The sequence below is a fragment of the Varanus komodoensis genome, unplaced genomic scaffold (assembly GCF_004798865.1).
Source record: "Varanus komodoensis strain SLA01 unplaced genomic scaffold, ASM479886v1 scaffold18_3, whole genome shotgun sequence".
In the NCBI taxonomy this organism is placed as follows: Eukaryota; Metazoa; Chordata; class Lepidosauria; order Squamata; family Varanidae; genus Varanus; species Varanus komodoensis.
Window position 1 is genome coordinate 15,900,342 of NW_025335549.1, and position 12,597 is coordinate 15,912,938.

The window sequence follows — 12,597 nt, forward strand, 5'->3', positions numbered from 1 at the left end:
CATAACGACAGCACAATAACAACAAATATGAGCTAAAATTAATTGTATGCCGCCTTTAGGACCACAGCCAATGCATTCCTGATGTGCACTGGAGAAGCCTTCTGGTCATCTCAAAGCTGTCCTCTTGTCTTAACACCCCCCACACCCCCCTGGCACCCACAATTCCATATGTCTGATGCATTGCCTCAGCTTTTCCAGCTACCAAAGATCAACCCTTATTTGCAAATACAACCACCCTTCAGAGACTGGAAGGACCACTGAAATGTAGCTCAGCATTGGACCCAAACTTCAACCAGTGGCCAGTGAAGCTGGGAGAGGACTGGTGTAAGGTGCTTTCATGAGCCAGTTCCCATTAACAATCTTGCTGCCTTGTTTTGGATCAGTTGACATTTCTGGATCATTTTCAAAGGCAGCCCCATGTATACGTCATTGCCATCATCCAAACAAGAGGTTGCCGGAGCATGGATAACTGCAGCTAGCTGGAGTTTAACTACATATAGCTATTCTTAACTGTAGCTATTCAGATGGAAAATAGTCCTACAACACCCACCAGGGCTGGGATTTTGTCTAAACATTGTGTCCTTAACAGAATGGAAGGAGGAGAGGGAGGAAAAAAGAACAAGAAGAATTGGCATCTCCAGGATTTAGAATAACAGCTTTGCATCAGAAGTTTGCATCTGTATCAGCCCAGGTCTGGTGTGTGTGGAGGTCTTGGGCGAGACGTGCCCGGTGCGATGCTCCAGCTTTGGTGGTCCTTCAGGGCCTCACCACCATTCCTTGTAGCTACTCCGTCGCCAAAGAGGCTGATCCTGAAAAAGCAGAGGGGCCCCTTGGCCAGTGTCCCACTCGCCTCAGAAGCCCAGAAAGGTGTCTGGTGGAGATGGATCGGCCCTGGCAAACGACTGCATCAACTCCTGCATAGCACGTCAGACCAACCGATCTGCCACTATGAAAGCCAACCAGATCTCTCACAACCCTTCATCCCTATAGGGCACATCTGTCTTAGATCGGGCAAGTTGCCTGGCCCAGGCTGTCTCAACCTGAGTTGCCACACTAGTGCCCGCAATGAACCTTTGCCTGATCGACCCAAACCTTGTTCCTCAACCATGCTTTAGCTTCCCGGTTATCCTTCCAAATTCCAGGCAAGCCTTCCACATGCGTTCCGAGGGCAAAGCAAAATGGTGCAAGAAAAGCAGAGCTGCCATCAGGGACGGAAGCACCCTCTCACCTTCTCCTTCTGCAGTTCTGCTGGCAATGATGAGCAGGCCCTTCTTTCATCCCTAATTATGGCCTCATAGATCTTTCAAAGTTTGGAGACACAAATAAGATCACCTGGAAACATTGTGGCACAGAGGAGGAAGAACCTTCTCCACCCTCTGTAGACTCGTGTCTCACTTGTCAAAATTAGGTTGCATGTTAGAGTATTTTCCCCTCATTTTGCATTTCCAGGCTCTTATACTTTGATGCACAAAACGTTATCTTTATTTTTTAGTTTCCCCTCATCTCCCACTTGCATTCTGTCCATGCATACATTTCTGATACTAACATTTCGTTCCTTTTTGTAGATTTTCACCATTTCTTTAAACTTATTGAAGGACTCCAGCTGTGTTGGACTACAGCACCCATCATACCAGGACACCAGGTGGGAAAGGCTGGTCCACCCTGGCTGGAAGTGACATTTCCCAGACCCATCTGGCGAGACCAGGCCTGTCCTCTTCATGGCATCCTTACAATAACCCTATGAGGTAGGTTTGGCTGAACGAGAGAGGGAGAGAGATTGAGAGAGATCAAAGCTCACCTAGTGGGCTTTATGGCTGAATTCCCCATGCTCCTCCCATTTTATATCCTTTTTAAAATCATTTTTATTTTATTTTATTTATTTTTCGATTTATATCCTGCCTTTTTCCTACAAAGGGCTCAAGGCAGCTTGCATCATTCTCCCCCTCCATCTTATCCCCACAACAACAACCCTGTGAGGTAGGCTGGGCTGAGAGTCCGTGACTGCCCCAAAGTCACCCAGTGGGCTCCATGGCCGAGCGGGGACTCGAACCCAGGTCGCCTGAGTCCCAGTCCCACACCACACTGGTTGCAAGCACGGGCCCCAGAATCAGGTTAGGTCTCCTACGTGTTGGGGGGCTGAGGGCAGAGTGTTCAACGCTCCTTACTGCAGGGCTTGCATCCAGATTAGCTACGCTGCATCCACTTTTGAGTAAGGAAAAAAGAGGTTGCCCGAGACCCTTCTCTGAAGGAGCGGTTCCTCTGACCCTTTCTCCAAGTCTAGCCACACGCCTCTCACCTCCTGCTCTGGAGGGGCTGTTTGGTGTTCTCTTTTGAGCACCTGCTGCTTGGAAGCCAAACCTGACGGAAGGTGTGTGCTCCCTCTCCCGCTGTACACTCGTTTGAATGCGTGTGTCTCTATGCTCAGTGTGGGGCCCGAGGGCACACGTTGCCAGCCAGAGCCCCAGAAAGCAACCACCACGGAGGAAGATGAAGCCGCGACACGGAGGAAGGCACCACCAGCCCCATCCCTCGCTCGCCCTGGCTTCAGGCGGCTGACGTCGCGTCGCCCCTTCCTTGTTCTTTCAAGAATTCGAAGCTTGCATCCAGCACCCCAGCAAAAGCCCCTGTGCAAGTGGGCGGAGGGGGTAAGAATCCACCCACGCTCCCTTCTGCCCCAGCCAAGTTCGAGGGAAGTTAGCGCAGAGCAGAGCGGGACGCCTCTGGCTGCCTTTGTGGTTTTGCATCAGGAGGTCCTCCTGAATTCCTGGGCAGTAGATGCTTTTCCTGCTTTGCTTATTCCTCTCCCTCCCCCCCTCCCTCCCACTCTCTCCCCACACACCCACCACCCTCCCCACCCCTTGAAAAGCTGCGGCAAGTTTCAGCTCCCGATGAGCGGAGCGTGGCACCTGCAGCCTTGCTGGCCACGCGGGAGCAGGTCAGGGAGCGCTGCAGCTGCAGAACCTCTGGGAGGTCTGTCGCTCCCCGGTAGCAGCTGCGGTAGCAGCCCGGTTGCCTGGAGGGAGGCTGCTGGGACTCCGTCGCAAACTTTTCTCTCCCTTCCCCTTTTTCTCTGGAGGGCTGGTGCTCCCCTCCTGTGCCCTCCCCGCTCCCTTTAAAGCCAGCTTGTGAGATCTGTCCTTGCCCTATCAAATTTAACCTCCCCACCTCCGCAATAAACCCCATCTTAGATAGGAAAGGGATTCAAAGGAACCAAGCACGCCAATTCGCATCCCAAGGGAAGCAGGCAGAGAGAAAACTTTTCCAGCCGCGCGCAGAGCGAGGAGTGAGGAAACCGTGGACGCCTGTCTGTCTCTCCACCCCAGCCAGCAAGCCTGCGAACTTTCTGAGCGCGCCTGTAGCGCAAGAGGGCACCGTCTGTTTGCGGTTCTGGGCATGCTGGGGAAGGATATGTCTCTGCCGCGCCAGAAAGCGCTCCCAAGCCCCAGGGCTGCCCTGGCTCTCCTCCTCTTGCAAGAGCTGCTGTGGCTGCAAGGTAAGCACAGCTGATCGATCGCCGGGCGCCTTCCAGTGGCTCGCTTTGCCCCCGCTTTGCTGAGGCTCGGCTCGGCCGGGCCCCCAGCACTCCACCTCCGCGCCTCCATCCGCGGAGCATAGCGCTCCCCGCCGTAACTTGATGGCCATCCCTGGCAAGAAGGGGGGCATTTCAGGTTTGCCAGCCAGGCCAGCTCATCCCGGAGGTGTTAGCTGAGGATGGGGAGGATTTCGATTAAGGAAAACCCTGGGTGGGATTGGCGCTTTGCAGACCTCATCAGCTGCTTGCATGTTGTTGATCTTGGTCAGCGCTGCTTAAAAACTGTGGCCTTTGTTTTCAGCTCCTGGAGTTTTTGGTCTGGCTTAAAGGCATGCCCACTGGGCCAGAATATACACTCTCAGGGAGATGCTGGAGAAAAAGAGTGCGGAAATGGGCTGTGTGTTTCTCCTCCTCTCCTTGCTCTCTGTTTCGGCTTCTCCTGTTTTCTTTCCATGAGTGCCAATACTTGGGGCTGATGGACACTTCCTTGCACCCACCTCAGAGTCAGAGGTGCTGCATGCTCAGCTGGACAGAGATCCTGGTTCAGCTTCTGGGGTCCCCAGGTAATAGGATCAGGTGTTTGGGGGAAGACCTTCCTCTACATGAAGATCCTAGAGAGCAGCTGCCCGTCAGAGAAGGCAATATTGAGCACGAGAGGGAGACATACTGACCTCATTTAAGGCAGCCTCCTAAGCTCCAAAAGGGACAAAAGCAAGGTCCCCAGCCTGGTGGCTGCCAGATGTGTTGGAATACAGCTCCCACCAATTCCTAGCCAGTGGTGGCTGGGGAAGATGGGGGTTGTAGTTGCCTTGTCACTAGATATTGCCACACTGTTCTTTTTTATTTATAATTTTTATTTGCTATCAAGAAAAAGGAAAGGGAAAATATACAGTTACACAGTAATGATCAGAGAGTCCTTCATTTGATCTTTGGAGCACTACTAATAATGCATATGTATACATATACGGACCTCCATGCTCAGACAGATTCACAGTCCCCTCTTCACATCGCTGCTGTGGGTAGAGCAGGCTGACCACATGTCAGGATGGGTAATGAGCTGGTCGGACTCCGCTTTTTTTTCCTTTGCGCGTTTTGCCGATGGAAACACAGCCACCCATAGGTACTCAGAGCCCGGCCTCACAGGTTCTCTACCCGATACCCCTCCTACAGAAATGCAGCGGTGCTTTGTGCCTTTGCTTCTCTGCATCTCTGGATTTTCCCTCACAGAGCCTTCTCCAAGGCAGCAAATTCCAGGGTTCCACGCTGATCCCTCCTTTTTTCCCAAAGCAATGTTGCTTCCAGTGGCACTGCTCTTGCAGGAGGAAGCAGCCACTTGGGTACGTCTTTTAAGCTTGCCTGTGGTTACTTCTGTGGTCATAGAGTTGTGGTAAGACCACACACAGAAGAGTTTTGCTCACAGGTAGCTCCAGATCTTGCACCCTGTGGTTACTGTGGTGGATGGTTCTCCACCAAACTGTGAAGCGTCGCATTGTGTGTATTCCAGATCCGTTGCAAGTTTTATCTGTGTTTGATTGGGAAATGCTCATTCAGGCATGCGCATCATGCTGCAGTCAATCAACATGTCCCATGATCAGACAAAAGCCCCCTCGCCGTGCTTGCCCGTCCACCTGAAAGGGGCACTGTGTGCCTTCTGGGTTTGGGGCCAGGTGACTGCACATCCACCGTAGGGAACAGTGGCTGTTACTTTGGTGGTTCCTAGGTCTTCCTGAAGAATGCGTAAAGCACGGCTTCCCAAGTTGGTGCCCTCCAGAGTGACAGAGTGCCACTGTGTCAAGAATCCTGGAAGATGTAGTCTGAAACTTCTGGAAGGCAGCGCACTGGGGAAGGCTGATTCTCAGTGATTCTTGATTGTACATGAAGAAGTATTGCAAGGAATGAAGTACACAGTGCCTCACTACTTAGCTGGGACTTTGTTTGGTACCCGACATCTGTGTTTAATGCCAGAACAAAACCCTGGACACCAGCACTGAAGGAAAGTCCCTTTCTACAGCTGTTGGTCTGTGCTTCAGAATCTTTCTTCTTAGCATGCTTCTTTTATCCATTGTAGAACAACAGGAGGAAAAGTTTTCTCAGTTGTGGCAGCCTGTTTGTGGGACACCTTCTTTCCAGAGGTGCCACTGGCAAAATGTTCTCTTTGCCTGGCAAGTTTTCATTGGTTGATCTAATTTAGTGGGTTTTGCCAACCTTTATGGATGACTTGTGCTGGAACGTTATTGTTATTTGGTGATTGTAGCATTCTTGTTTGGTATATTTACTGCTCACTGTCTCGATCTCTTTTGATGAAGTGCAGCACAGTTAATACATCAATCAATAAATCTTCTTGCGTAGGAAGAAAGAAGAGGCATCTCTCAGCAGATGCAGCGTGTGCGTGCCACATCGGGGTGGAAGAGCGTGTTTGGGCTTCCAAATGCTGAGGCGTTTGTTTTGCATGGAATCGGGTGCCAGCGTCTCTTGTCCTAGAAATGAATCACTGTTTGTGGCCATCCTTCATCCAGATTGGGGTCACTTCGTTTGAGTGTCAGCTTGATCAAGGCAACAATGTTTAGTGCTCTGAGGCCCTTGTATGGAATTAAGATCTATGAAAACGAACTGTCCTGCAAAAGCATCCCTGTTTGGTGCTCGCAGTGGGATGGCATCAGGACCATTTATCTCAGACTAAAACATCCCCTCTCAGCTTTCCTACTTGTCGATGCTCTTAAAGATTGGACCCTTCTTCCCACCGTAGCATTTTAGGGAGGGTGGCCTTATTTAACCCCTTGCAGCACAAGGATTTTGGTCCCCAGTGAGAATGGACAAGGGTCGGGATGCTGGGAATTGCAGTCCAAGATGAGGAATGCTATTTTACACCACAGGAATTTATGGCAGGTTTGTGGTGGGGGCATGACAAGAAGGAAATCCCCATCCCCATTTTGGCAAGTGATGACTGGGTATAACAGCGATGCCACGTACCCGGTTTCAGCTGGCTTCTGGGGCTGAAACTGCACATTGGCCAGAATGGGAACCGGCACCAGAAATGCCTCTGCTCTCAGTTGCTTCAGCAGCAAGCCAGGCGTTCACATGAATAGCAGGAGAAAATGAACCTGAAGGCGATGGCAGCCTCATGTACCTGGGGTGCGTTTCTGGCGCTGGTGACAGATCGGACGACCAGTGGTCTGTTGTCACAGAGGGGTTTGCTGCAGGCAGCCAAAGAGAGGCTGGGGAGCAGCTCCACTCACGTTCCAAGGTTTTAATGAAATGAGCGAGAGCAGAAAGGGTGCAGCACTTGTCTGAGGGAAAGGCACCGTCTTGGCGAGGCAAAGGGGGATTAGGCAGGCCGATGCTGAACTGTTGCAAAGTTCAGCTTGGTTTCCTTTATAGATACAACTATGTCAAAAATGCTGTTGATTTAATTGGGTGGGATTTTGCTAGATATGGTTCCAATTACAATGTTTTCTCTTCCCCACACGTCGAGGCAAAACGGAGGTACAGAGATATATAAGCTATTTGCCACTAGATGGCAATTTCTGCTAGACGCATTTCTGCAGATGCTAGATGGGATAGGGAGATATCTTAGTCCAGATCAGGCCAACTGCATTCATGTCTGAAGTTAGGTTACAGATTAACATTGCATGCATGAGCATGGCTTTGCACCTGTTGACTCCCCAATCTCTTCTCCAGTGCAGCTTCAAGGTGCTGAGAAGTTTTGCCTCCTTTTTCAAGAGGCACGGTTAAGCCCAAACCTGTGGTTAGTCCAAACAAACCAACTTCAAACCATAGTTAATTATCCTGGCTTGTACTGGAGTTTGTGGTTCAGACACACATGGCTACAAATTACATCTGCCTGAACCATATCCAGAGAAGTACTTGTGTTCGTGTGTTATAGCAAAAACATCAAAGGGACTTGTGGCACCTTAAAGCCTAACGCATTTCTTCTGGCATAAACTTTTGTGGTCCACAGAATTCTTCATCAGATGCAGGAACTGTTCTCTTCAAACTGTCAAGGGATTTGTTTTCGAACTTTGTGCACAGAACTGGCACGTCAGAGAAAAGGCTAGCCTGGAATACTTCCGCAGACTCATAGAGCCATGGCTGAGTGCAGTTGGAAGGGGCCTGTCAGGCCATCGAGTCCAACACCCGGCCAGTGCAGGACCCCAGTTAAAGCAGCCTTGCCAGATGTCTGTCCAACTGCCCTCTTGAATGTCTCCAGCGTGGGAGAACCTGCAGCTCCCTAGAATTGATCTGCCATGCTAAACCTTCCTAGTTTCTGGCATGTGGGGAATTACTGACATGGGGGAGCTTTCAAAAGGCAGTTGCCCACAGTCAAACAAAGCCTGTGTTGCTTGATACTAGCCCTCATGATGGCCAGTGTTAAAGTATTATTAATATGTACGGTATGAAAGCATGTAAAAGCGTACAATATGTAGCTGCATTCTGTGCACCTTTACTTAGGGGTAAGTCCCACTCAACTGAGTGAGTTTTTATTTCTCTATAGGATTGCAGCTTTAATTCTGACATTTTGGGGCAGGGAAGTTGGGAAACTTGCTCTGTGTCATTCTTATTATTTAAAGCAAAGCAGGTCTATCTTCTGTCGCTCGTCGCCACTTGGGAGGGCATACCAGCACTGGCAAAGAATGCCTGGCTGCAGAGTGTGTTTTCCTTTCAGCATCCCTGAACCCCAAACGTCCCTCTATTTCTCTATGGCTGGTTGGGGCCATGAAAGCAGCCGTCACCTCCCTCTCCTCTACCCAATTGTTACAGTATTGCCTCCTGCTTGAAAGAGACAGAAAGGATGCTGCCATCTGTAATATATGGAGACAGAGGTGTAAATGCAACCCACAACACCACACTCTGCCGCTCTAATCCTACCTGAGCATGCTTGAAAATGAACCCCATTCAGTTTGATGAAACTACTCCCAAGAACTTGTAGACAGCACTGCAGCCCAGAGCTGCTCCGAAGTTAGGAAGCGACATGGAAAGCATTGTTTTCTCTTTTACCACAGTTTTTCCTCCTTGCAAATGAAATCGGATTTGCAAAATAATTCAGCGCAATGAAGTCTGCAACCTCCTAACTATTCCAGCAACAACAGATTAGTTTTTTACTCCAGTTCTACAGACTGTAGAAATTGACTGACAGCATATTAAGCTGTCCTCTTCCTGGTTTTAGCATCTTTCAGCCTTTGAGTAGAATCTGGGCAAATAGCCCAACTCTCTATCCAAACCAGTCTAGCTAAGTTGGTAACTTGGCAAAAGACGGGCCTCACCTCTGCAGGCTAAACTCTCCCTGTTCACTGGCTGGACAGATATTTTCTCCACTACTTATTTATTTAACTGCCAGTCAAACAGAGAAAATAGCAAGACCTGCCAAAATCAGCTGGTACAGATTATTATCTGGGAATGCCACTTCATATAAGCGTATGTTTACCAAGGGAGCATTTGCTACATCAGGAGACAGTTTGAGCTAGCAAAGAATAAGGCAATTTCAGCCTGGACCATATGGAGATGTTTTCGTGTGGCAGATGGCATGGTAGAAATCCATCCCGGGCCCATTTGTGCTACAAAGAAGACAGAAAGGAGACAAGGTGGCAGGGCCAGCTGAGGCAAGATACTAATAACAGAGATTATAAGAACATCCGAATCAGGCCAAAGAATCATCAAATTAATTGATTTACTATTCGTTTAAAGTGTTTTTTCCGCCTGCTCTTCAACCGGAGAAGCTCCCAAAGCAGCTTATGCATAATCGACAAGTGCAAGACATCCTCTGCTCACAAGTTTACAGCTAAAGCACATGATGAAAAGGGGATGGGGAGGGAAGAGGAAAAAAAGAAACTTGGGCAGCAGTTCTTGCCGTTTGTGTCATGGCCGGGTGAAAAACAAGTCATGGAGAGGAGATAATAGGAGTCTTTGGAGCACAGCAGGTGGAACGTCCTTCCTCAGTTGCAATGGCCCCTTGCTTTCACCGTGCACACCCAAATGCTGGCTTCACTGGAGGTCACAAGGAAGGCACAGAGGCCATGCCACTCCGGGGGCAAACATGAGAGGATTGTTCAAGCAGAATTTCTCCATTCCACCCAAATTAGAAGTGTCTATCCCAGAACTGAAACTGGTCAATATTCCTTCAGCCCCGTTCTGTGCAACAGCTACAGATGAAAGAGATAGATTGAGAAACAGCATCTCATCCATCCTTTCATGTTTGCCCCTAGAGTGGGGATCATCAGATCTTGCCCTCTGGGTCTATTTTGACATATAAAATGCTCTGTTTGCCCAGTCAGCAGCCTTTGAAAGAACAAAAAAGAGGGCCCATATTGTGAACTGCAAAGGAGTTGAAGGCCCATCAGCCTGAGCTGAGAAGAAGCAAGGACTCTCTTTAAACTTCCTGTTCACAGTGATATTCACCTTCATCGCCCGTCCATGGCCCTTTCCTCACCTCGTTAACGAAGGAGCAGCCAGCAGAGCCTGTAAGATGCAGTTCACGCTGAGGGGGAGGGTGCAGGAGGCCTGGCTTACCATGCTGTGTGTAATCCCTGTATCTCCACTCACATGGGATACAGCAGCTTTATGCGTGTTTATAGCTGGAAGTATTGACATAATGGCAAGTGCAATAGATCTCAATGTTGCAGGGAAGCTTGCACTTTCTGTTCACTTTGCTGTCCAAGAGCAAATGGGGCATGAGTCCCTTTGAGGCCCATGCTGCCCGCCCTTCTCAGGGTCCCTTCTCTCTAAACTGGGCTTGGATGGGAGAGTCCATCCAAGAGTGGACCCTCCTCTCTAAAGTATGCTTTGCGACCTCCTTACATTTGAGTTGACTGTGGAGACATGCTGACTCCATGCACCTGGCAGAGAGCATCAATGACTTGAAAGGACTCCTGATGAAAGTGAAAGAAGAAAGAGCAAAGGCAGAGCTGTGGTGGAACATTAACAGAACAAAAAGCACGGCTAGGGACGAAATACAATACTTTACTGTTAATGAAAAAATTGGAATTGTGGAAGGTTTTACTTCCTTGGTTCAGTCGTCAACTCCAATGGAGACGGCAGCAAAGAAATTAGAGGAAGACTTGGAAGGGCAGCAATGAAGGAGTTAGGAGAAGGACATCAAGAGTAAGAATGCACTGGAGACCAAGGCCAAGAGCATTCGCACCAGTGTGTTCCTGGTCACTGTTTTGGGATGTGAAAGCTGGACAGTGAAGAAAGCCAACAGGGGGATCACTGAGGGGTTCAAGGTATGGCACTGGAGAACAGCTTTGCAAATACCTTCATCTGAAGGAAGAAAAACATCTGGGTCCTGGATCATCTCATGCCAGAGCTTTTCCTAGACAAAACTGAGGCCATCACACTTTGGACACATCAGGAGAAGGCAATCGTGCTGGGGAAAGTTGCAGGCAGAATAGTAAAAGGGAGCAAATGTGAGATGGGTTGACTCCATAAAGAAGCTGCAGTCCAGAATTTACGGGAGCTAAAGAGGGCTGTCAAGGAGATTTCATTCCTCCGGTAGCCACAAGTCAGAGATGACTTGATGGCACATAGCAACCTCAAATGGAGACCTGCAGAGTGCTCTAACTCCAGATGGAAGTTGTCTGGTGCCTTTTAAATGCTGGGATAAAGAAAGGCAGTTTCTCTGACTTTACTGTTCTCCTGAAGGCAAAGCTGCAGCCCTTTGCTCTCTGCTGCGTCTTTTGGGATGCAACTTTTCTGGGATTCTTCTAATGCCACAGAGTGCAATGGGATTCACACTTAGCCAGCAGGGTATGCCCAGAACAGATGTGAAGAGGTTTTGCTGGGTACGTGAAGCAGCAAAGCTCTTAGCACTGAAAAGGAGTTTATGAAAATATTGGTCAAGAGGGAAGGAAAAGAGGATTGTCTAAGCTCCTTACTGATAAAGGCATTGGCCCCAGCTTCATTTCCTTTCCTGGTGTATTGGGAATGGCAAAAGCATATGGCCTTAAAGATTTTGCAGAAATCTGGTTTCGGCTGCTGTATGTAAAGGAAATGTATGGACTCTCTTTCTATTTTCAGAGCTGTGCTTTTGTCTTGTGTGTTTCCACATAGGTTTCCTTAGATCTTCCTGTTTTTCTTAAGTGTGGGAACAATTGCCAAGGAAGTAGAGAGAGGAGCTTGTAGGATCACTGGAATTGTTCTAGTTTCTGAAGGTCAAGGAAACCTGACCTGTCATTACCTGTCCAGTTTTCTTCGTCTCCAAAGCCTTAGCCTTTGCTAATACTTCTAATCCAAAGTTAGGATTAAAATCATTCATGCTCCTGGAGTGGAGAAATGAATCCTGGGATTTGGGGACCCCTTGATCCTACGAGCTGCTGTGACTTCTCGGATCTATTTTCAGATATGAGGTTTCAGTTGGCTTTTCTGTAAATCAGCTCCCAGCATGAACAAAAGAGCCATTCTACATGTTATTTTTAGTTTGTTTATTACTTTAAAAGATGTTTAGATTAAAACAAATTACATGATCACGGAGGAGGAAATAAGCTGTGGTACTTGCTTCCCCCTCCTGGTGTGCCTGCTTCATGCTGAGGGAATTTGGAGAATTAGTCCGCTCGTGCAGCTCAGTCCGACCCGAGCCCAGAACAACCTGTAGGTTCCGGCTGGATTGTTCCCTGTGGTAACAAGCCACCTTTGCCAGGTTCGCACAACGTGGCAAGTCCCACCCACAGAAGTAATTGTGCAAGGCCATATGGTGCACACAGAGGTGTGTGTGTGTGTGTGTGTGTGTGTGTCGCAGGGGAATAAGCCACCCTAACCCTAACCCAGTTCCCCTCGAGTCCCCCGCAACCAGTCCTTCACAACCGGGAGTGCATGCTGCTCAGCACTCTTCCTCGGCACCTCAGCCATGCAGCCAACTGGGTGACTCTGGGCCAGTCACAGACTCTCAGCCCAACCCGCTTCACAGGGTTGTTGTTGTGGGGATAAGATTGAGAGCAGCAAGAGGAGAATGCTATAAGCTGCTTTGAGTTCACTGTGAACAAACAGCTGGATACAAATAAATAAATAAGTAAAACATCATCCTCTCTCAAAAGGCCCGACCAGCTCCAACCTTGACATTATTTCAGTCTCCTGGC

The 12,597-nt window shown here is 49.0% G+C and overlaps 1 protein-coding gene across 1 annotated transcript in view; it reads left to right on the plus strand.

The window, feature by feature from the left end:
* Positions 1-2,857: 2,857 nt before the first annotated feature.
* The window catches only part of LOC123021962 (vascular endothelial growth factor receptor kdr-like), a 143,112-nt gene continuing 133,372 nt past the window's right edge, over positions 2,858-12,597 (plus strand). Inside the window, exon 1 of the mRNA XM_044427244.1 lies at positions 2,858-3,493. Within this exon, the coding sequence (XP_044283179.1) occupies positions 3,394-3,493 (100 nt within the window). The 5' untranslated portion in view covers positions 2,858-3,393. The remainder of the gene's footprint in view (positions 3,494-12,597) is intronic.